Below are 24989 nucleotides of genomic sequence, written 5' to 3' on the forward strand. Positions count from 1 at the left end.
CCAAACGGAAAAGCGAAAACTATCCGATTTCCTGCTGTTCGTCCTGAAGAGTGCAGGGCAACATTGACTGTGGCAATGGCTAAGCTCTTTTTGTTGTCGTTCAAAGTGATTTTGTTATGCTTCGCCGTCGAGGCCGTGTTTGAGGATCAAGTGGGGAAATTTGACTGGTAACAGATAATATCACAAATGTTTGAAAGACGCGTGCTTTCAAAAACCTTTAATTTTGTCTGCTAGTAGTCTCATGCTAATGCTAACACCTGCTAGGGTGCGCCAGTGTGTGATGTGTGCTGGATTTGAACCGGATGTATCAAAAGAAAATGCATAATATATCTAAAACACTGCCGCCTTATTAATATTTTTTGACTGCATTCAGGATGTTTGGTTTGATCTGGTAGTAATATAAAAGTACTTGTGTATTTATTATTATAATTATTATTATTATTATTATTATTTTTACATTTTAATGACTTCATTGACAAGAATCAATGCTCTGGTCATGTCAAAACTATGTTTTTACAACGCAGATATAATTTTTGATATTCATACTGATACGAACTGTTTTTTGTATTCATATCATTTTAATATGGTTGCTAAATTTAAAATGTTTACTATACAGATAGTTTTGTTAATATTTTACTACACAGATACTGTTTCTAATGTTTTTTTTTACTACACAGACACATTTAATGCTTTACAATACAGATGTTTTTTTTTTTTTAGTATATACTACAGATACTATATTTAATGTTTTAGTATTACTATTCATATTTTTACAAAACCGATACTATTTCTGATGGTAATTACTAATATTATAAAAAAAATTGCCAGATCCTTGCCACTTTTTTTTTAAACATTTTTTTAGACTACATATTCAGTATTATTGTCACCAAAACAGACCATACTCATTTTTCTAAACAGGAGGCAGCAGTATGTTGGGAATGTCCGCTTCGCTCATTTTGACGCACACCTCCAGTCATCCAAAAAGGTGATTCTGGCAACCGAGAAGAATGTTTTTGCTGCAGTGAACACCAGGACGGGAGAACTTTGTGAGTATTTTTACTGGTCTGTTGTATGCTTCCTTTCCTGGTTGACATGGCAAGTATAGCTATCTTTTTTTTTTGTGTGTGTGATTTCATGCCTGTCATAGTTTGGCGACATGTGGATAAGACTGGGCCAGAGGGAAACATCAATGCTCTTCTGCATCATGGACAAGGTGAATTTGAGAACCAATGCGGGCACACAGAGCTGTATAGTGTTTACCGAACTCTTGATTTTGTCTACTAGATGCTGTGGTTGTGGTAGGAAATGGCCGCATACTGCGTTCCTGGGATATAAATGTTGGTGGTTTGAATTGGGAGATTGTCCTGGACTCTGGCAGGTGACAGACAGCATAAATTGTGTTATTGAATGCCGCATTGTCAATACTGTTGTCGAACAATGTCTGGTTTTGTTCAACATTACAGTTTCCAGGCGGCATGTTTTGTTGGGCAGCAAGACACAGTGAAGCATGTGGCTGTTTTAAAGAAAACTGCCTTGTCTCTTCATTATCTTTCAAATGGTCATCAAAAGTGGATTGAGAATCTTCCAGATAGGTAAGCACCCTGACGTTTTTATAGCCATATTATTATTATTTTTTTGTAAGTTTAAATGTGTAGAGCATGTGGAGGGGTAAAACAATAATATGGTCTCTCCAGATATTTGACCAGCCTATTTTCCCATGTTGCGAGTTTGGAACATATACATCGAAATGATCCAACCCCTTGTTTTTTCGTGTAAAATGCGTATTGGACGTTTATAAGTGATTATTTTTTTCTCAAACATTTGTTTTGAGTTTAGAAAAACATATTCCCCCAAAGCCATGTATTTCAATGTAGATCAATTATATGCAGTTTTGTTATTTGCGACCCAGCCTGGTCCCTATCCCCCACTGTATATGTATGCTTTTATTTATTTATTTAAATAGTGTCAAGCTAGGTTCAGTGCTTAAGCTGTGCAGTCCACATGTTTACATATCATTGTTTTAAATATCATGACGAGTTGACCTTAAAAAGCCGCATGTAAACTGAGTTAGGACTCACTGAGTGATGTTTACAAAAAAAAAGTGTGCAAGGTAACAACTCTAGTTGAAGTAGATAAACAGTTTTTATATTAATTCATGGTTCATTCGCCTTTATTTTATGATAAGCATAACCTATAAGACCAAAATGTTTGTGTCACAAATGTAGTGTTGTTTATTGTAATACAGATTGATGTTGCTTGTTTGCTTAAAAAAAAAAAAAAATGGGAAGAAAAATTAATCGCATATTAAATCACAATTAGATTATTTTTCTAAATCATTCAGCCATAACATGAATCTTGCAACGTTAACAAAAAAAGGATTGGAACTGTACATAGTGGTAGTCAGAACTTAGTTTTCATCATGAATTGTTAAGTAACACATTTTGTCTTTCTTCTTTTGTCTTTCTAGTGAGACAGTGGATTACCAGTTTGTGTATTCTGGCGGAACTGGTGAAGTGTATGTACTGGGAGTCCTGCCTCATTCCCACATTGCTATTGTCACCTACAGTGTGGAAGATGGAGAGATATTAAGACAGGTATTCACAAATTAAGGTTTATGGTATCTAAAGCCTTTGTGGAAAAGTGCGCGTTGGTCATAATCAAGCATTGTGATTGACTTTCTTTGTTTGCTTGTTGAGGTTTCAGTCGAAGCGCCGTGGCTGTCCAACATACAAGCCAGCTGTGCCATGGTCGGCCAGGGAATATTGACGTGCGTGGATACCGTCTCAACCTCTTTGTACACGCTTGATGTTCATGCACAGACACAGATGACCCAAATCTCTCTGCAGGTATTGGCCTAGTAAAATTCTCTCCGTGGTCACAGAATTTGAATTTGTCTCAAACCGTTTCCCCATCCGCAGTCACTGGGGCTTGATGTTGCACCCGACTTCCGTCCAGTAGTGGTGTCCACCCAGCCCAATCCGTCCCGGCGCCCACTCTCTGAGTTCCTCCTTCAGCTCAGTCCTGACCATTACCTGCTTCTTCAGTTCAACAATGGACAGATCGTCACACTGAGGGATTTCAAGCCTGTACGTATTTTTTTAAATCCACTGTTTGGAATATTATTGATTATTTAAAATATGGATATGTTGGATATTTAGTCCCTTCCACTACTTGTTTGATAAAAAAGTGTAATTTACGGGAGAGAAAAATAAAAATTGTGCTTTCATCTGCTTGAACACTGGAACTGACCCGTTACCTGTATCTTGAATTGTAGGCAATGCTGGCTTCATTTGCCACCACTGGAGATAAAACGGTCCTTGCCGTTATGTCACCCAAGAATAAAACGGTGAGTTGACATGTCATTTGAATATCCTTTCTGCAATTGGAATCAAGCCACGTCTTTGTTAAACACTTCTGATGATCACTTTTCGTCCTCCTTCTAGGCCTGCAACGTTAACCTGTTCAGCGCAGAAACTGGACGCAGACTTCTCGACACAACCTTGAATGTTAACATCGATCCAAATGGTGGCAAAGCAGAGAAGGTGAGGGAATGTTTTCCAAAGCCAGTTTCCAGGTTCTGGCCAGTCCCTGGATTAGTCATCCCTGCTGATTGACTCATATGGACGTTAACGTTGGCTTTCCGTGCATTTGTGCCATGTTGTCATTGTTTTGGTTCTGTCTTTCAGCTGTACGTTCAGACGTTCTTGAAGAAAGACGACTCTGTTGGCTACAGGGTCATGGTGCAGACTGAAGACCACACGCTGAGCTTTATTCAACAGCCAGGTAGTGATGTTGCTTTGAAAAAGGGGCAGAGTCATATGCTGCCATTTTCTTGGGGCTATGCTAATACAAATAGAACATCCAATGTCCCCATTAGGGTTTGTTGGTGAGCTGAATGGCTTGCATTATATTGTTCTCCTTTTAATATTAATTACCAGGCTTGGGGAGTAACAGAATACATGTCACTGGCATAGATGAGCAAAGATACATTATTGGCCCTGAATAGTGGTAATATTATCTGTCCATGTTTGTATGAGTCTTCTACCAATTATTCCATTGAGTAATTGGATGAAAATAAATGTGTATTGTATTATTATTATCTTTTACTGCCAAACGTTATCCAAAAAGACAACCCCGAGCGTGCCAGCAGATTTCAAGCATTTTCACTCATCTTTCAAGTAGCGTTGCACGGTACGATACTGGTACCAGAACCGTGCCTCGATGAGTCCGGAGGTACGAAGTATGTTCCATCTCAAACCGTTACAGTCCTCATGCAGATTTTGCATACCGGCCTCATCGACATTTTTCTGCCAAATTGTAGCAGTTGCATTTTTTTTATTTCTTCTCAGGGGACCGCTTAACCGAGCTGTGCCGACTGATCATTTTGTCTCGCTCCGTCTGAGCGGTCATGTGACTGTCACATGACTAACAGCTTATTACCAATTTTAAACTGTTATAGTAATATTAATTGTTATAGTATTACTAATTTGAAATCACAACTACAACTGTCGTGTTATCCCAAAAATATGTTTAATATCCTAATAGGTCAGTATGCGCTGCCATTTTTATTTTATTTTTTATGACGGTATTGAAAGTGACACCGTTGCCATTTTTGGACACCCCATTGAAAAGAGATGCAATGTTGCGATCTGCTGGCGATAGTGGGTGTTTTTTATTTTTTCAGCTCATTCATGAAACCAGAGCTGCCCAATGGAGAAAAAGAAATGTAGTTGACGTCAATTAACGTCGATGGCGGTTCTAGTTGGGATTTCCGTTAACGGTAATTAACGTTAACAGGAGGAAAAGAGTTAAAGATCAAAATGTGTGTGTGAAGTGCAGGTGTTATTATTGTCCACTTGGGGTCGCCACCCTTAAGTTTCTCACTATTTTATCTATGACTTTGTGTGTGTAGGGTTTTAAAAGGCAGGGCCTGGGCTTGTCAGTGATGTGGGTGTCAGCGTATTCCTGTTGCGCTAGTTTTTATGAGTTCAGTTTTGCGGCTAACCGTTAGCCAGTTTGAGCGTCAGTTGTGGTTATCATGGATGTGCTCTGAATTATGGAAGCAGCAAAAAAAAAATTGTCTTGACAAGTTAAATCAAATGAATTGATAAAATCAGACTAGAAGTGTAACGTAAAATTTGCCTGTTGCTCTGTCTCTTTAAATGAGAAATCAGTGTGTCGTTTTGTTTTCAGGACGTGTCACGTGGATCCGAGAGGAGTCTCTTTCAGACGTGGTGACCATGGAAATGGTGGATCTGCCCCTAACGGGAACACAGGCCGAACTGGAGGGGGAATTTGGCAAAAAGGCCGGTAAGTTTATCCGCCGTTTTTTTCTTTTGAAGCATTGAGTCCTGCAGCGTTCTATGACTCACAGCGTGACGCAGTGTCTGCGAATCACTTTTTCTTTTTCTATCCATTTTATTGCTGCACTTGGATTCAGCCATTCAAGGTAAAACGCAAATGTCTTAGCCTTTGTAATTGGTATAGATGAGCCATCCATCTTGTAGTCTTGTTTCTCCTCACATTGTTCTTCTACAAACTATAGCCTCATAAGGTAAAAGAGGCTGAATTTACACTGCATGTCCAAGTGGCATATTCAAATTTGAAGATGTTTGATTCCATACTACAGTATCTTTCCTCTTTACGTTGCCATAACGCATATCAAGATGGTCACTTAATATATATATATAAAAAAAAAAAAGTTGTGTCACTTGAACCATGCAGCGTAAATCCAATGCTTACGTGAGCGATTGCATGCCTTATGTCAAACATGGACTGTGCTTGCACTCTTGTGAAGATGGCCTGATGTCCATGGTGCTGAAGCGCCTGTCCTCCCAGCTCATCCTGCTGCAAGCCTGGATCGCTCACCTCTGGAAGCTCTTCTACAACGCACGCAAACCTCACAGCCATGTTAAAAACCACGTGAGCATCGAGACGCTGTCCAGAGATGAATTCAACCTCCAGAAAACGATGGTCATGGTCACCGCGTCTGGCAAGGTACATGGTCTCCTGGTTCTTGTTTTAGGATTATGCCCGACATGGCCTGATTGTTAGGGATTTTTTCCCCCCCCCCAATATTTGACAGAATCAAATTCTGGTTATTCGATCAATTATTTTCCCCCAAAAAAGTGTGAATATTTCACGATACTTTGTCTTTTAGTATTTTATTCATTTAAAACAGAGAGCCACTCGCCTGATTTTTTTTTGGGGGGGGGTGGGGGGGTTTTGAATCTCATTATCTGTGTGTTAATCTGTTAAACAATAAATCTTCAGCTCTTCGGCATTGACAGCAAGACGGGCACTATTTTATGGCGGCACTACCTGGAGAACGTCCCATCCAATGCAGCCTTCAAACTCATGGTGCAACGGACCACTGCCCACTTCCCGCACCCGCCTCAGTGCACGCTGCTCATCAAAGACAAGGTATGCTCAACATGATCTCACAGGACCAAAAAAATATAAAAAATCATGTATTTCTGAGAGTTTTGTTTTCCTACCAGGACACAGGCTTGACAACACTCCACGTATTTAACCCCATCTTTGGGAAGAAGAGCCACGTTGCCCCACCTGCTCTGCCTCGGCCAATACTTCAGTCGCTCTTGCTTCCACTCATGGACCAGGATTACGCTAAAGTCTTACTGCTTGTCGACGACCAGTATAAGGTCAGACTGCACACTGGTATAAATGAACATCCTGCTGTAGCGACATGTATTTTTGTTTTACCACAGGTTTTGGCCTTCCCGTCCACAAAGAATGTCTTGCAGCAGCTCCAGGAAATGGCTTCTTCTATTTTCTTCTACCTGGTGGACTCCAGCCAGGGGAGGCTTTCTGGATATAGGCTGCAAACGGCAAGTGACTCCTGTATTAACTGTGTCTTACCATAGTTTTTTGGGCTGAGCAATTAATTTTTTTTGGGATCAATTCTTCTTTATTTGTCAATTTTAATTGGATTCTGTACTTCAAAGCACATCTCAGCTGCTCACACTGACAACATGGCTGCTAACAGACCGTTTTTCCAAATTCATGACAAAGTCATCATATTCGATGACTTTTATGACTGCTTATACAATTATTTTTCAAAAAACTGACTAGCAATTTTTATTTCTGACTTGAAGTAATAACATCAATTAAATGGAATATAAGGATTTGAGCAGTTTGTGCATCATTAGTAATTTGTTGCAATCGTGTGGCTTCTTCTGGTGTGTACACATTGGCCACATGGGGGCAGTATAATACAAACATGGTTCAAAATGGACACAGGAGATAGTCACAAATGTGGTCACACCACCTATTTTGCATACTTAGGATTTGTCTACTGAGGTCATTTGGGAGGTCGTCATCCCCACGGAGGTGCAGAAAATTGTCTCAGTCAAAGGGAAAAGGCCAAATGAGCACGTGCACTCCCAGGGCCGTGTCATGGGAGATCGCAGCGTCCTCTATAAGGTGGGTACAAAAAGGAGATGTTTCTCTGGCCATGTTTGGTCAGAAGCATTTCCACCAAGATTATGAAAATAAACAATATGTATTTTATAGGAATATTGTCTACTAGAGTAATCTCATGCTATCCACAGGGTATCGGGACAGAGCCCTACAAATGCGAGGACAATTTATAGCGATTTTTTTTTAAATTGTTGTCCCTGCACGCCGTAGTACCTGAATCCCAACCTACTGGCAGTGGTGACCGAGAGCATGGACATGCACCAAGAACGAAGCTTCATTGGCATCTTGCTGATCGACGGTGTGACTGGTCGGATTATCCACGAGGCGGTTCAGAGGAAGGCCAGAGGGCCCGTTCACGTCGTGCACTCTGAAAACTGGGTGGTGGTAAGCCTCGCTCCGTCAACATCCCCCTATTGTAGCCGTCTGAGGGTTCTGTCATCGCTGATCGCATTTCGCCGATTTGTAGTACGAGTACTGGAGCACCAAGTCTCGCAGGAACGAGTTTTCGGTGATCGAACTGTACGAGGGAATGGAGCTGTACAACAGCACCGCGTTCAGCTCTCTGGATCGGCCGCACGCCCCGCAGGTGCTGCAGCAGTCTTACATTTTCCCTTCGTCCATCTCCGCCATGGAGGCCACGCTCACCGAGAAAGGCATCACAAGTCGCCATCTGCTCAGTGAGTTGCGTTGACATTTGTTAAATATCTTTAGAAACGGGCAAAGTTCAAACTTCTTTTTTTTCCACAGTCGGTTTGCCGTCAGGAGGTATTTTATCACTGCCCAAAATGTTCCTCGACCCTCGGAGGCCTGAAATCATATCTGAGCAGAGTCGGTGAGTATGTCAGTTTGACGTGCTTTTTATTTTATTTTATTTTTTTATCATGATTAGTTGAGTGTTGAAATGTGTCAGCCATGAAGAACATGTGGATGGATGTCTATTTTACCAGCTTAATCGCCACTAGAAAAGGTAACTACAGTTAAATGAAAACTAATGATAAAATAAAAAAAAGAGACTGCTTTTAAAACAATAACTTAACTACATTTTACATTGGGTCACCCTATTAAAATAATTGCCTGTTATTTTAATTTTTTTGCAAAAAATATTTTTGGGGTTTAAATCATCTCATGATGCAAATGTTTTAAAAAAATGGTACTGTATTTCCTGAAAAATCTGAAAAAAATGACTCGAGCAATTATTTTAAGAAGGCGTCGATTTTATAAAACTAAAGTAAACTATAGTCTTTTTTTGTGTCATTTTTTCTTCTTTGTCAATGTAGTTCATATATGAGCTTTTGGGGGTTATTTTAAATGTTTTTATTTGTGTATTACTGTACGACCGTACAGAAGAAGGAAGGTTGGACAGTCGTTTGGGAATTGTACTTTACTTAAGTGGGCAATAATTAGTGACCTTTTTAAAAGAATAAAAGTAAACCAAACAAATGTATTTTTGAAAAATAAAATCAAAACAAGAAACTAACAATAATGGAAAACCCCAAATTATTATAACCTTTAAGTTACAAATTGCCAATCTATATATTTATATTTTTCATATTTTGTTGTAATGTCCAGGGAGGAGAACCTCATCCCTTACGCTCCAGAGTTGATCATCCGCACAGAATGGTTCGTCAATTACAATCAGACAGTTTCAAGAGTGCGAGGAATTTACACTGCCCCCTCTGGACTGGAGTCTACATGTCTGGTGAGTCTGCCCGAACTGGATGTTGAGCGATTGTTTGTAATGTCATACAATACTTAAGCAGATTTTTCTGTTGTCTGTCCTTTACTTGAGTATTTATTTTTCGGTTGACTTTTTTTTGGTCCTCCATTTGGGAACTAATATTTGCGCTTTTTATTTGTAAAAATAAGAATGTTGCTTTTTTTCAAGCACTATGTAATAAGTTATGCCAATTATTAAAAATAGATGTTATATATTTTTTAAAGATAAGATAAGTATATCATTCACAGTACAAATTGATTACTTTTATATTCTATTAAATTAAATTTTCTACAGTTTTACTTTTACTGACGTAAAGGAATTGAATCAGTACTTCTACCAGTCTACTACTACCTCTGCACAACACTAAAGTGACTCCCTTCCCCAACAGGTGGTGGCGTACGGTCTAGACATCTACCAAACCCGCGTCTATCCCTCGAAACAATTCGACGTGCTGAAGGACGACTACGACTACATGCTGATCAGCAGCGTGCTCTTCGCGCTCTTCTTTGCCACCATGATCAGCAAACGGTTGGCCGAAGTCAAGCTGCTCAACAGGGCCTGGCGATAAAGCAGTCGCCAGCTGCGTCCCAAGTTTTCCCACAGCCCGGACGCTGCACATTGGAGCCCGGGGAAGACGACAGACAGAGGTCCAAAAAAGGCCCGTAAGGAACTGCAGAGGGGGGAGGGTGGGCAATGATAGTTGGAAGAAGAAATTAAGGTTTTATGTGCTTTTTTTGTTGTTGTTTTTTTAACTTATTTGCAAGCAAAGGAAGACGTTGTAGTGAAGTAATTGTATTTGTGCCATGTTTGGATGAAATCTAGTTTAAAAAAAACTACTTGAATATAACTAATTTGCTGCAAATATCGTTAGTGGATGATGAAAGCCCACTTACCACCTGAAGCAGCCATAACACTTACCACAGACAACGACCATGTATTTTGATTCTACACAGCATCAAGCTGGAAGCTAACCACTTGAGTGTCATTAGAAATATCTAGAGTTACAGAATTAAAGTCAAGCTACTGCTGTATGTTGTGTTGTCTAGAGAGAAAAAATGAGTTCTTTACACAAATTTAATTAATAAGTTATTTATAAATAAATCATTTTTAAACAAAACAAAACAATGATTACAACCTCATAACTTCCAAACAGTGTTCACTGTGGCTGAGGTGGACACAAACCTTAGAGAATGTGAAATTTGTCAGTGTAACAGAGCTTGTAAACACAGCACTGATCCTCCCGGGAGGAAACGTAACATCACATCCAATGAATACATGAACACACACTGTAGGTACTGTACAGTGTTTTGGAAGATTCTACAAATGAAATGCAATTACTGTATATGTGCCCATTATGTTCACTGGACATATTGAAGAATCACAAAGTTTACAGCATTTAAGATGACTTTTTCAGTCATCTTCTGATTTTTTTTTTTTTGGACAATTTTCATTTTTGTCAAGTAATTTAAATAAATCAGTTAATGTTGGCCGTGAATGTTTCACTGTTTCAGTTTTGAGATTTTCAATAACCACAGTTCATTTAAGTTTATAAAAATGAAGATACCACGTGACCAGAGCTAAAAGACATAATAAAACCAGTTTTGGATATAAATACCGGTAAGAAAATGTGGTTTGATTTGTTAAGACTGTGTTGTAGTGTAGTGTTCATTGTTCAATCAACCGTCAGTCATTATTATGAGATATATTATCTAAATCATACATACAGGAATTCAAGCAGCATCTTGAAGAAATAACACATGGAATGATAAGTCTGATACAAGCCCAGCTTGTTTATACAGTAAATATTTGCTCACGTGTAAGTGTCCAATATTTTAGTATCTGCTCTGCGTGGGTTGCAGCATGTTTTGTCATTGGAACGTTACAGAGAATAAAATATTGTCCCCAAAGGAAGTTCCTCGGGAACGACAAGGCAACTAAATCCTACAACTGGAGAGAGAATACTGGAATGTTAAGAGGATTTCCAGGTTGACCCGGAGCAAATACTGTGCTAATACTCACTGGTAAAATGTTAGAAAGAACAAACTCACAGTGCCGCGTTAACAAAAATATTCTCAAAAATACATTAACTATTGAAAGATAAGGCGCGTGAATTCAGCTTGTGGAACTTGTCACACTTTAGCAGTCACTCTTGTTTAAGGAAATATCCTTTTAGAGCCATCATGGCTGCGTGCACAAAAATATGCCATAAATATTTCTGATTATAAACGATCTGGTAATATTTCCTGGGGGGGAAAATGTATGTTAATGTATGGGGAGATTTGGCATCTTGGTGCCAAAGAATTGTTGAAGTGAGGCAAAATTTAATCAAGACATAGCCCTGTCTAATAAGAAAGTAGTGCTTTGCCACCATGTTGTGGCATCAATAAGCAATTACAAACCTTTTTAAAGGAGATGTTGAGTCAAAAAAAATGTCTTTACAATACAGTATGTTCAATGTGCCCCAACTAGTGTGAACAAAGTATTCTGATTTGGCATTTTTGGAATATCCACATATCCATCTTGGGGGCGGCCATTTTGCCTTCTATTAAAAATGTGACAAAAAATTACATCCCAGTGCCTGATGGCATCGCATGACCAAACCCAGAAAACAGGTGAGCCCTGATGGTCATTAACTAAGCCCTTTGGCACTGTGATGTCATTTTCAGTCGACAAAGTAGAAGTACACGGCAAAATGGCCGCCTCCTGAGATGGATTAAAAACGGGTGGATTTTTCTGCATATTCATATTACACAAATGCAATATTAACAAAAAAATCATATGAACTATTTTTATTAACATTATTATTATTTAACAATTTTTCATTTCATTTTTTTTATGAAAACCTTTTTTTTTTTTTTATTGTACATTAATAACAGATATAAAATTATCATGCGATTAATTACGATTAAACGCCCCTTATTTTTTATAATTAGGCCCGTCAGGTGATTAATTTTTTTAAATTGTAATTAATCACATGACTTCACTAGTTAACTAACAATTAATCACAAATGTTATATCTGTTCTAAATTTACAATAAAAACAATTCTAGGTTTTCATACTCTTGTTAGAAAAGTGGACTTTTTTTTTTTAACTAATAGAAATAGTTCAAATGAATTTTTGACATCTATAGCCGTCAATGGCAGTGAATGAGTTCATCAGAATACAGTGTTTAAACTAGTGGGGGGGGGGGGGGGGCACAAAGAGCATTGTAAAGAATTTGACATCTTCCTTTAAGGGGGGGTATTATTAGTAAATGTTCATTATTTGTGGCAGGCAATGAAACCAGTGGAACAATAAATAACCAATTGTACAACACCATACGCTTGTGATATCATACCTATAAAAGTAGGTAACGTACCTAAAGGGTGGAGTCAGTCCATCGATTCGGTCTACAAAATGCTAGGTGGCAACAACGGACGTCAGGGCCACAGTGAAGGTGCGCTATTATGACGTCAATAATACAATAACCGCAGTCGTCGTCGTCATCGTTTTTTTTTAGTCTTTCAAACTCAAAACAATAGCCACCACTATTTGTCTCGGGTTTGATCAATCACATTGTGTGAGCTAAATGACTATTTGCATCTACTCAGTGTTTTGCCCGTTTCTACCTGAATAGCTCAGCTACTTCATCCGTTTGGCAGAGGCTCGATCGGTAGCTCAGCTTGCACATGGTCTGTGAACGTTTTTGCACGTGTAAAAGTGAAATAAATCAGGCCCACGGGAGTTTGTTTCAACGGTTCTGCCATTCGTTTCCCATCCTGGCGGGTTCGCTCAAAAGTCGCCCTCGTCTGTCGGCGAATGTCTTTTGGCGGGGCGGGAGGAGGATGTAGTGCGTGGCGCTGGCCTGTCTGCCGTCCTTCAAAATGGGAACTATGCAGGGAGAGAGCTGAGCCGCAGGGGGCGCCCTCTCACTCAGCAGCGACTTGCTCACATATTGCGGGTTAGCAGCAAAACTCTGTGTGGCCGGCATCACGCCGTTGATGTAGATCGGGAGGCTTTTGGGACTCGGGGAACGCGGCGGGCACGGGGGCACCAGAGGGACTCTCGGCGGGATTTTGGGTGGCTTCTCCTCACCAGCCGCAGTCTTTGAGTAGGTTTTGGGCGGGAGGATTGGGATGCGAGGAGGAATTTGGGGCTTCTCAGTGGGGACGGTGAAGGAAGACAACCAGTTGAGTTTATAGTCTGGATGTCTATCCTGTTGATGATCTGCCAGGGGAACAGGTCCGAGCTCACACCCTCTGCCGGTTAATTTGTCCTCTCGGCCCGGCCAGGAGAACGCCAAGGAGGCATTCCCAGGCTGCGACGACGCCCCCTGATAGGCGGGATTTACTTGACCTCTGCCCCCGCACACCATCTTAGGGCAGCTTTTGGGCAGAAGTGGCCGCCGCTCACTGGTGAAGAACTCCACCTCATTATCCGCTGACTCGTCGGACATGAGCTCCTCGGGGTCAGGTAATGGCGGCAAAGGTTTGGCTCCTCTCTGCGGGCCCCAAAACACTGTCCATCTGTGGGAAGAACAATAGGGCACCACTTGGTCTCCTTCATGAGGTCCAAGTGTCTTGTCCAATGGGAGGCAGGAATCGGAGTAGGATGGAAACTTTGGTAGGAATGGGTTAGCTGTGAAAAACAAATTCAAACATTAACTACAGTTGGAAATCAATTTTCCTCTGTGATTTTTTTTTTTTTTTTTTTTTTTGCACTGGTCCCTAACTTTTTTTTTTTTAAATCACAAACCAGTTCATACAAGTCCATATGCGCATCTTGACATGCATCAAGAGTCCGTCATAGACAGTTGTAATCCAGTCACTTTTCATAATAAAATATTTTTTGCCTCGGATATAAATAAACCGGAAATACAGTGGGGGGTTTTCTGTTTTTTTTTTTTTAAATAATGAATCTTTCAACTGTGCAGCCCGCCATGGCCCAGTCCAAAGTGGTTGGGAACCACTGCCTTAGAGTACAGTATGCAACAGAGCTGAGAAAAAAAAATACATAGAGAAAAAAAATGCATCATTTCAATCCGTTTTTTTATGTTACTTTTTATGTATAATTTCCATCACACCCGAACAGAACTATAATATACTTGATATACTGTCTCGTCAAAGTACCAGGAGTGTCAAACTCATATTAGCTGAGGGGCCACATGGAGGAAAATATATTACCAAGTGGGCCAGATCGGTAAAATCATGGTACATAACTTCAAAACAATTGATGTCAATTATACGCAGATTTCCGCTATTGTCGGGCTCAAATGTAATTCTATTGTTCCAAAAAATAACCCGAATGCAAATTGAACGTGACAACACTCGGCCTGTGTATGATTTCCGGACGTGTTATATCGACCTGTTTTGCATATACAGTATAATGAGTATATTGTTCCCAGAATGCATTGTGCGGCGCAGTTAACTAAGTTATAAGGACGTTAATCCTTGTCATATGTGTTTATGTTACCAGTAATTGAATTTGTGTCGTATTTAACACGTTTGTTTGATTTGTCGGCCTAGGTTTTTTTTTTTTTTTTAAACAAACTGTAACTTTAGGTTTTGTATAAAATAATGACATCCAGGGCAATTTGCAAGGTACAAGTTGCATCGCTCATCTGAGGATTGCTTGTGCAATTACACACTTATGTTCAGGATTAATTGTTCCGACGTAACTCTTTTTTTTTTTTTTTACTTGCCAGATTAAACCCCTTTGCAGGCCTGATCCGGCCTACGTATGTTTGACACCCCTGATTTATACAGTGTTACAAAGATCAAACCTAGTCAATAATGGGGGGAAATTACAATTATATAATTTTTCCTTCCTGACAGACATTTTAGAGCATTTTGACATTTTCAAGACATACGGGATGTTGCGTATGTCTAAAATGGGGCATCAATTCCCTTTACTGGTGTAAAGTTGTTTTCCAGCTTGAAATTTACAGTGGAGCAGGATCGGACTTTCCCTGACCAAAACCCCCCCGAAAATGACAAGTATTCTTGTCAATAGCAGTTAGTTAGTTTAACTCATTCACTGCCATTGACGGCTATAGACGTCAAAAATTCATTTGAACTATTTCTATTAGTTTCATTTTTTTGAGTGTGACAACCTAGAATTTTTTTATTGTACATTTAGAACGGATATAAAATTTGTGATTAATCGTGAGTTAACTATTGAAGTCATGCGATTAATTACAATTAAAAAGATGTAATTGTCTGATGCCCCTAATTTTGAATAATCTTTCCTTTTCTTTTTTTCATTAGGGGAATCAGGTGATTAATTTTTTAAATTGTAATTAATCACATGACTTCACTAGTTAATCACAACATTTATATCTGTTCTAAATGTACAATAAAAAAAATTATAGGTTTTCATACTATTGTTAACAAAAGTGGGAAAACAAAATAGAAATAGAAATAGCTCAAATGAATTTTTGACGTCTATGGTCGTCAATGGCAGTGAATGAGTTAACACGCAAAAAGCCTGTCTCTCTGTGGACTTATCATATTGCATTCATCAGGTTGTATCATAAAAAGTGTCAGTTACGCCCACTAGGCTGACACACAGCCTGTTTGCTCCTTTGCACATCCACTGCGGTCCTGTATTAGGGCAAGGCGATTAAAACTCTATCATTGTCCAAATAATGACGGACCTATCTGTACAAGGTCTTCCTATCACAGCTTCCTTCTCGGAAGGAAACGGCTGTCGGAGCAAGAAACACGGGGAAAAAAACATGTGATCCCTCAGTGGAGCTTGGTGATTGGTCAGGATGGGGCAAAACACCCAGGGAGGGGGGGAGCGGGTGACGAGGAGGACCAAACAGGAAAGGCAGCGCAAACGCGTGGAAAACAAGCGCTTAACCCGTCACCTTTGTCGTCAAACATCAGCCACAACAGCCTGATTAACGCAGAGAATGGCCACTATCTTAACGCCGCTTCCCATAACTTTCCTTATGGAAACATCCGACGTGGCCCAGACTGCAGGAGCAGCTGGTGACCTGGCAGGAAGGGGGTGGGGGCGCAGGGGGGGACTGATAGGATCCCCTCCGTGAGACAGCTCAGTCCACCCGAAGCCTGCTGAGCAACTCGTGACTTCCTAGCGCTGTAGTCAATCATCTTGCCTATGTAAAAATAACAAAGTCTCCAGCTGAAAAATGAGCTATCATAATGAGCCCTTATACGGTATATGGCACGGAACCATACTTTTTTTCACTTAACCGTCTTAAGCAGGACAAATCTAGTTAATCAAGTAGAATGAAAGCTGATCATTTCATCACATACTAGCATGTTATTATAATTAGCGGCCGGCCGATTCTAATTTCTGGCAGAATAAAATACTGATTATAAATGAATCTGCTGATTAATTTTAAAAGATATAAAAAGACGAAAAGAGCTTCCTATTTGGTCCCTGAACAAACACGCACACAAAAACTGGCAGAATCTTACCCATTTTAAAAGAGCTAATATCAGCTGATTAAATCAACAACTAATCAATAATTATTTTGATAATAGATTAATTGTTTAAAGACCTTGATCATCCAAATCCTTTGAAATTTCAGCATCTCAACAGTAAAGATTCTCTGATTTCTGTAGTCCTCCATAAAAGCAGATTTATTATCTTTATGTTGAATCCAAATAACATTTTTGCAAACATTTGCTTTTACTTGGGTTAATGTTTTTGCCTATTTTCTGACATTTTCATGATCCATTACAGCCTGGTCATGGAAGGGGGAATCGCCTCCATCTGTGGTCCCTTCCCAAGGTTTCTTCCATTTCCCCATGTGGGGTTTTTGAGTTTTTCCTTGCCCTCTTGGGGGCATTAGATCAGGGGATGTCATTAATATTTGTCTACTGTAGGCCTGTGAAGCCCTTTAAGACTCCGTTGTGATGAAGAGCTATAAATAAATTGGACTTCACGTGGTATGAACCAAACCAGCAGGAACTGAATCTTAATGGAGCATTTTCTGCACAGTCAGTTTGAAATAATGTCCTTTTTTCCACATAGGGATGGAAATTAAAACTTCCCCCCCCCCTATTCCTATTGATCGATTAACCGACAAAATACTCAATTAATAACTCATTCACTGCCATTGACGGCTATAAACGTCAAAAATTCATTTAAACTATTTCTATTAGTTAAAAAGAAAAAAATCCACTTTTGTTGAAAATCTAGATTTTTTTTATTGTACATTTAGTTTTGTACATAAAATTTTTGATTACTCGCGAGTTAACTAGTGAAGTCATGCGATTAATTATGATTAAAAACTTTACAAGCCTGACGCCCGAATTTTTAATAATATTTTCTTTCTTTCTTTTTTTTATTAATTTACTGCCATTGATGGCTATAAACATCAACAATTCATTTGAACTATTTCTATTAGTTTAACATTTTTTTCTACTTTTGTTAAATAGAGTATGAAAACCTAGATTTTTTTTTATTGTACATTTAGAACATATAGAATTTGTGATTAATCGTGAGTTAAGTCTAAATTTTTAATAATCTTTTTTTTTAATGAATTTATGGCAGTCAATGAGTTAAATGATCTTGAGTTGTAGGATTCAAAACACAGTAATACTGTACAAAGTGCCATAAATGGTATTAAATCTTGTCTAGGGTGTATTTAAATCTAAATATTGCAGATTTCACTTATTGCGGAGGTGGGTCAGGAACGCATCCCCCACAATGGAAGTGGGTTTACTATAATGGCATTTCCATTCATTTCAATATGGAACGATGATTTGCGATACAAGTGTTTTAGAGTTACAAGCGTGGTCATGGGATGAAATGACCTCATGTCTCAAGGCACAACTGCATTGCATATGCAACTGACATGTGTTTCCATGTTTGTGACATTTTTGTTTGTTTGTTTAGCATGCCGTGAGATTATTTTATTTTTTTTACTTTAACTATTTCTATTAGTTTAACTTTTTTTTTTAATGTAAACCTGGGAAAAAAAAGATTGTACATTTATGACAGATATAAAATTTGTGATTAATCGTGAGTCAACTATTGAAGTCATGCGATTAATTACAATTACAAATTTTAATCGTCTGACGCCCCTTATTTTTAATTAAAAAATAATAATTAGGGGCGTCAGACGATTACATTTTTTAAATTGTAATTAATCACATTACTTCATTAGTTAACTAGCGATTAATCACAAATTTTATATCTGTTCTGAATGTACAATAAAAAAAAATCTTGGTTTTCAAACTCTTGTTAGCAAAAGTGGGGAAAAAAAGTTAAACTATTAGAAATAGTTCAAATGAATTTTTGACGTCTATAGCCGTCAATGGCAGTGGATGAGTTAAATATAGGGAAAAAATATTTTATTAGTATTGAGAGAAAACTATACTTTTGCTCTCAATTATTGGTTTTCAATCACTTTTGCATAATAATTTGTCATGAAAGAAATAGCACACGACACACATTTGGAAGACTCCCAACTGTTTTCTTTTCAGAGGTCAAACTAGCTGTTCCACAAAAACACCCTTCATACTAGTGAATATAATAATTCCAAAATATTGGTATGGCTACAGATAATAAAATAATAATATAAAGGAGACTTACAGTTGCATTCTTGTACCATTTGCTGCTCGGTCAGGTTGTGTTCCGCGTCGCCGCTCAACTGGTCCAAGCACACTCTGCAAAGCAAGCGTAGGTTGAGAAGTCGGCGCGGAGTCGTGCACGTGTCAATCATTGGTGCACGTAACCCGCCCCGAGTGAGTCATTACATGCAGCCACGACCTAACGTGCTCCAGCCGGTGATGTGCTGCGGGTTTCAATCAACTTGTTTGTGTACCTGCTGAAGTCATGTGGTCCCCAGTAGTTATTCTCACTCATGTTGTGGTTTCTGCAAGGTAGTGGCTTGTTTACAGGAAACAGTCAGATCGCTCCGCTTAACCCATTATAGCTTCACCGCAAACGGCGCTGTTGAATAGAAACAGGAAACAAAAACCAGGTTATTGCCCAAGTTTAGATTGGACTGCTTTCAATTTCAATTGCTTGACCCGTTTTGAGTTATTTCCGATCAGTTGCTCGAATGACTACGAGTGAGTTTCTTAAATAAAGTAGACAATGTAGATGAATCTTTTTGTAATGATCCACAAAGCTCACAATTTGCTATGTCGAGACTCGAGACTGACATTTGCAAAAGGACTCAAACCCTTCGATCAATACAGTTTAACTGCAGCGTTGTAATAGCAAAACGACTTTAACTATTATTTGGGGTAGCCCAGAAATAGTGGGGTTGTTAATTCCAGGCCACACCCACAATAAGTGAAACCTACGATAAAGAAATACCCTATTCTATTTAAATACACCTGAGGCATATTTTGTATATCTTTTACAACACAGGTCTTTAAGGACAGTTTTAAAATATCCATCCATCCATCCATCCATTTTCTTGGCCGCTTTTCCTCACTAGGGTCGCGGGGGTGCTGGAGCCTATCCCAGCTGGCTTCGGGCAGTAGGCGGGGTACACCCTGAACTGGTTGCCAGCCAATTGCAGAGTTTTAAAATAATATAAACAAATATATATATATATATAGAGAGCGAGAGCAATGATAGGACAAAAAATAATGAACAAACAATGTAATTAATGGTGGACTGATCGGTCTGTGTTTCCAGTATAACAACAATCATGTTTTGTTTTGTTTTGCAAACTAACAAACCTGTCTCACACTATACATCAATTAAGGTTATAATTGAACCTTCAGCAGTTGCTTAGGCGTCAAATCAGGACTGAAGATTGACATTAAATAATCTTCAGCAAAAACGAGGCTGAGCCAAAATACTGTACTTCCTGTTTTCCGTATTCTTCTTGAATCATTTAAAGAAACTAAACAGTGTGCTGCTATCTATTGGTCGACAGTGGAACTACACCTAAGATAAAACTGGATAGCTGAACAAAAGACACATTATTTGTAGTGAATAAATCATTTTCAGTCCAACTAAGTGAAACTGGATGATATCAGCGGCACATCAACGATCTCTCATGGCACACTGGTGTGCGGCATGCACCACAGCGGTGGTCGATGGTTGAACTAGTCACAACAAAAACAAATCGAGTCATGTGTCAGCTTCATGCCATCTGCCTGCGGACAATTGCACAAGCGGCGGGTCAGATGTGGGAGGACGAGCGGCACCGCTCGCCGCCCTCCTTCCTCTGTGTGGCCATGAGAGCGTGCAGTATCCGCCCTCACAACAGTGGCTGATTGTGTAGCATTCCTCTGATGCTCAATGATAAGCTTCAACGTGGTACATCCGACCCCCCCACCACCACCATGCACGCACACATTCCCGTACATAATCAAAATCCTTTTCCTGACCCAAGTCTAGTACAGTAGTCGGTAGCTGGGTACTGTATGTTTTCATTTGTGGCGTTTTGGTATGGAAAACTGCAGTAGTTTTTTCATCCTTTGCTGGCCAAACTGCAAAGCTTCACATCAAAAAGATGGAAGGAAGACATTTTTAGGAACAATTATAAAACTACCCCTTTTTTTTATAGGCAGCAGATGCAGCCGTCAAGCTAGCATTCATTGGGCTCATTCGGAACTTGCCCCATAGGCCAATGAAAAAAATGTGAACATGTAACTAGGTGCTGAGAGGAAAAAGGAAAGGAACAGGAAGTACTGCACAAAACAACACCAACAATTATGATGTTTATTCATATCCATTAATCGTGCAACCAAATTAACTCATTCACTGTCATTGACGGCTATAGATGTCAAAAATCTTTTTTTTTCCACTTTTAACAAGAGTATGAAAACTTAGAAAAAATGTATTATACATTTAGAACAGATATAACATTTGCGATTAATTGTGAGTTAACTAGTGAAGTCATTTTAATGGCCTGACACCCCTAATTTTTTAATAATCTTTTATATATATATATATATATATATATATATATATATATATATATATATATATATATATATATATATATATATATATATATAAATAAAATAACCAAGTAATCATTTGGAGCCTTTTTTTTTATATGTAAAACTGTCAAAATCCTCAGCTTTCAGCATATCAACTGTGTATGATTTCTGTAGTCCTTCATTTAAAAAAAGAAAAGAAAAGATTATAAAAAATTCGGGGCGGCAGGCAATTAAAAGTTTTAATTGTAATTAATCAAATGACTTCACTAGTTAACGCACGATTAATCACAAATTTTATATCTGTTTTGTAAATTTTATAAATGTACAATGAAAAAAATCTAGGTTTTCATACTAAAAAAATTAAAGTAATAGAAAAAGTTCAAATGGATTTTTTACGTCTATAGCCGTCAATGGCAGTGAATGAGTTAATAGTCAAGTAAATAGGCAACTAAATATTTCCAAAAACTGGGGAAGTCAATCCAAAAATATTCTTTACAATAATGTGGTCTATGTAGCTCACTAGTCTAAAAAAACATATTATGATTAACTCATTCACTGCCATAAATTCATTTGAACAGTTAACAAAAGTGAGAAAAATGTTAAACTAATAGAAATAGTTTAAATGAATTTTTGACGTCTATAACCGTCAATGGCAGTGAATTGAGTGAATGTGGAATATGAATTGAGCCGCCAAATCCACCCATTTTTATCTTAGGTGGCGGCCATTTTGCTACTTGCTGTCTACTGAAAATGAAGTAACGGCCAATCACGGCTCAGCAGTTTCCTGCAAGCTGAGCCATGATTGGTCGTTATCCCTGAGCAACTGTGATGTCATTTTCAGTCGACATCAAGTGGGAAAATGGCTGCCCAGTGAAATGGATAAAAACAGGTGTACTTTGTTGCTCAATTCATATCCCACTAACACAATATTAATCAGAATGCTGTGTTTAGACTAGTGGGGGCACATATAACATATTGTAAAAAAAAAAAAATTGGGGTTGACTTCCAATTTAATATACACGTAATCAGAACACATTAGTAAGACTTTGTTGTAGGGTTGATGGTTAACCAAATGAACAATCTAATACAAAAAAAAGTCAATAAAAAAAATTAGTCGACTACCCAATTTTAAAACATTCGACAACTGACTTGTATTAACTGTATACAGTAACCCTCATTGAGAATATACTGCATGATATATTAATTCTACTCAGTATTCCATTTAATTATTTCCTTTTTCAGTCACACATCGTATTACTGATCCTTTTGATATTTAGATTTAAATTTAAAAAAAAAAAAGGATAATATAGTGTATTACGATGTACTCTGCAATTCCCATCCCTCATTCAGTCCACAACTGGCGTCGTGGGTTAAACAATGCACAGCATGCACAACAAAGTCCATACAACAAATAACCAACCAGGGTCCCACGCATCTATTTGGATTTTTATTTCATTCTTAAAAAAAAATAGCGGTGACAAATCCGCTCAGTGAGCCTCGGAGATGGAGGAATTGTACCGCCAGTTGGCTCAGCAAGCATGAATGGAGCCACTCTCAGCTATAAATGGGCCTTTGTGACACTTTGGAGTGCAGTGAAGCAGGCCTGAGAATGCAAGTGAACTCTCCCATGAGGTGCGGACAGAGCCAAACTATGAGCAGGAGGGGAAACCGAAGGGGGGGCAGGTTATTCTACCGTACTATTGATGGAAGAGCCCTGTTGTGCTTCTTCCTTCCACTTCATTAATGGCACTAATGGGGGACTTGTCACTAAACTAACCTGCTTAAGACAAATACTTACCAAGCAAAACATCAAGTGTGAGTGATTTTGGATCTAAAATTATTTCACATTAAAAAAAATATCATCTTTTTGATGAAAAACAACTTGACACACAATTACAGTATATCAACAAGTGGCTACTATAGCTCCATGCTAAGAGCTAGTAAGTTAGCCAGCATTAGTTAGCGGTCGGATTAACATTATTGTTGGAACATTATAGCCGTTGGATTAGTGTTACATTAAAACTATAATCTACTTTTTTTTTAACCTTTTACCGTGAATCCACCTGCTGTCTGTCCCATGTGCTTGTGCACGTTGCACTTGCTAGCTGCCGATTTGAAAGGGGGCGTGTCACTGTGTCACATGACAGATTAGCAGAGACCAGATTTCATATATTTTCATCTCATTTTTGTTCATGAACTAAAATGTCCATCGATTTTTTTTATTAAGTATATTTTCGTCTTGTCTTCATTAGTCGACGAAAACGCACAAACTGATTTAGTCCCAGTTATTGTTTTCTTAATGAGAGTTGTAGTGTAGTCTAGTGACAGTCTAGTTTTATTCAAGTGAAAAATGTGTGTTGATGAAGAGCAGAGGTTTAATTGTTCATCGCAAACAATGCTCTAGTTTTGTTCCTAAAAGTATATTTCATTATTGTAAGTATTGTAATACACACTACAGTTTGAACACTATTTAAATAATTAAAGTGAAATCAGTTAAATAGAAACTTTACCTAAGAAAAAACAGTTTGAAAACAGTCCGAACAGATTGAACACTTGAATTTTATACTTAAAAAGGAGAGGCCGAATCCAGTGCATTTGGCACAATAACTGATTAATCGGCCACGTCATTAAAAAAAAAATGTACATAATGAATAAAATAACTTTTTGGGTTCCTAATGCTAGTTACAACAATAAAAAAAAAAAAGAATTTTAGACAGAACATTGGACTATTTTATAATACTTTTCCTTTAGTATTCATTTAACTTTACCATAGAAAGAAAAAAATGGCAAACATTGGATGACTTTTTTCTCAAGGGGAATGGGGATGTTTGAATGTCATTTATTTTGTCTTATATGTGTTAATGTGTAAATAATAATAATAATAATAATAATAAATAAATAAAATAACCCTCTGCCGATTTTTGCAGATTTTAAAAGAGCTAATATCGGCCTGATGATTAATCAGTCGGTTAAGCCATTGTAACATGTATAGTTTGAACATTTATTTTAAAAAAAGTACCATACTTTGAAATGACTGTGTTAAAACCATAAATTGTGTACGTGATCTTGGTAGGGTCGCATTTTTTTGGGGGGGTGGAATGCATTTCTCCAATAAAAGACGACTCGATACGTACCTGGATACATACGGTACGTTGTGATTCAAGGATGGTTCGGTTTTAAAGTGGAACAATTCAACACTGTTTGATTCAGTGGGATTTGGATCTATTCATTCATTTATTACCATACAAATTAATGAACTTGACAGTACCGTGCCATTTCCTTCAACGATATACTGTATGCATGACATTAAAAGGTTATTCATCTTAATAAGAACAATGGATTCAGATTCATATCCAAATGACTAATTCAACAAATTGTCCGGAGCCATTTCAATTTCAAACCACACAAAACACAGGCCGGCTCAAATCTGCACTCCTGCTAGCAGAGATGTTATTACGCATCCATTTTCTATCTTGCTTATGTTCAACGGTCAAGAGAGGGGCTCATATGGATTCTCCCTTGTTGACTCAAGATGAGGCTGACACACTGAATTTATCATATCATACAATCTCAAGTAGAGGCCGTTCCCCAATTAATTGCCATACGTTTCGTCCACTCGTTCATCACGCCTCGAAAGGAATTGCAGTTGATGTCACTCGAGTATTTACTTTCACTATCGTCACTTCCATCAAGAGCAATCAATCGGTTTGATACACGATTTGTTAGATTTTCCTTCGCGAGTGTCTATGCGGGACATGGTCAGAGGCAAGAGCTCCGTAAATAGAAGCAGGACAGCAAGTACCTCGCCAGTGAATTCAACACAGATGAAAATTGTCACGCAGTCCAGTACTGTGTGGGGGTGTAAAAACGGGGCTATTTTTTGTCTGTATTTTTCTTGTCATTTTATAAAATATGCACTGCTGTTGTTGTTTTTTTATCATTCCGATTGATTTTTTTATTCC

General features: G+C 38.4%; 2 protein-coding genes across 3 annotated transcripts in view; one reads left to right on the forward strand and one right to left on the reverse strand.

The window, feature by feature from the left end:
* emc1 (ER membrane protein complex subunit 1) lies at nt 1-10644 on the forward strand. The gene is made up of 22 exons (XM_077585269.1): nt 1-167; nt 919-1046; nt 1148-1213; nt 1285-1378; nt 1464-1592; nt 2468-2594; nt 2697-2846; nt 2919-3086; nt 3275-3346; nt 3444-3542; nt 3687-3783; nt 5194-5310; nt 5798-5997; nt 6274-6423; nt 6501-6662; nt 6729-6848; nt 7306-7443; nt 7651-7824; nt 7907-8117; nt 8188-8272; nt 9010-9139; nt 9546-10644. The coding sequence occupies exons 1-22, from the start codon at nt 76-78 to the stop codon at nt 9723-9725; spliced, it is 2889 nt and encodes a 962-aa protein (XP_077441395.1). The 5' UTR covers nt 1-75; the 3' UTR covers nt 9726-10644.
* errfi1b (ERBB receptor feedback inhibitor 1b) overlaps nt 10231-24989 on the reverse strand; it is a 19021-nt gene continuing 4262 nt past the window's right edge. For both annotated transcript variants that reach the window (XM_077585271.1, XM_077585272.1), the window contains 3 exons: nt 18942-19069; nt 18710-18783; nt 10231-13774 (listed from right to left, as the gene is read on the reverse strand). In XM_077585271.1, coding sequence (XP_077441397.1) covers nt 12888-13774; nt 18710-18783; nt 18942-18982 — 1002 coding nt within the window. In that variant the 5' untranslated portion in view covers nt 18983-19069 and the 3' untranslated portion in view covers nt 10231-12887. The remainder of the gene's footprint in view (nt 13775-18709; nt 18784-18941; nt 19070-24989) is intronic.

Source organism: Vanacampus margaritifer, chromosome 1 (assembly GCF_051991255.1).
Source record: "Vanacampus margaritifer isolate UIUO_Vmar chromosome 1, RoL_Vmar_1.0, whole genome shotgun sequence".
NCBI classification, from domain to species: Eukaryota; Metazoa; Chordata; class Actinopteri; order Syngnathiformes; family Syngnathidae; genus Vanacampus; species Vanacampus margaritifer.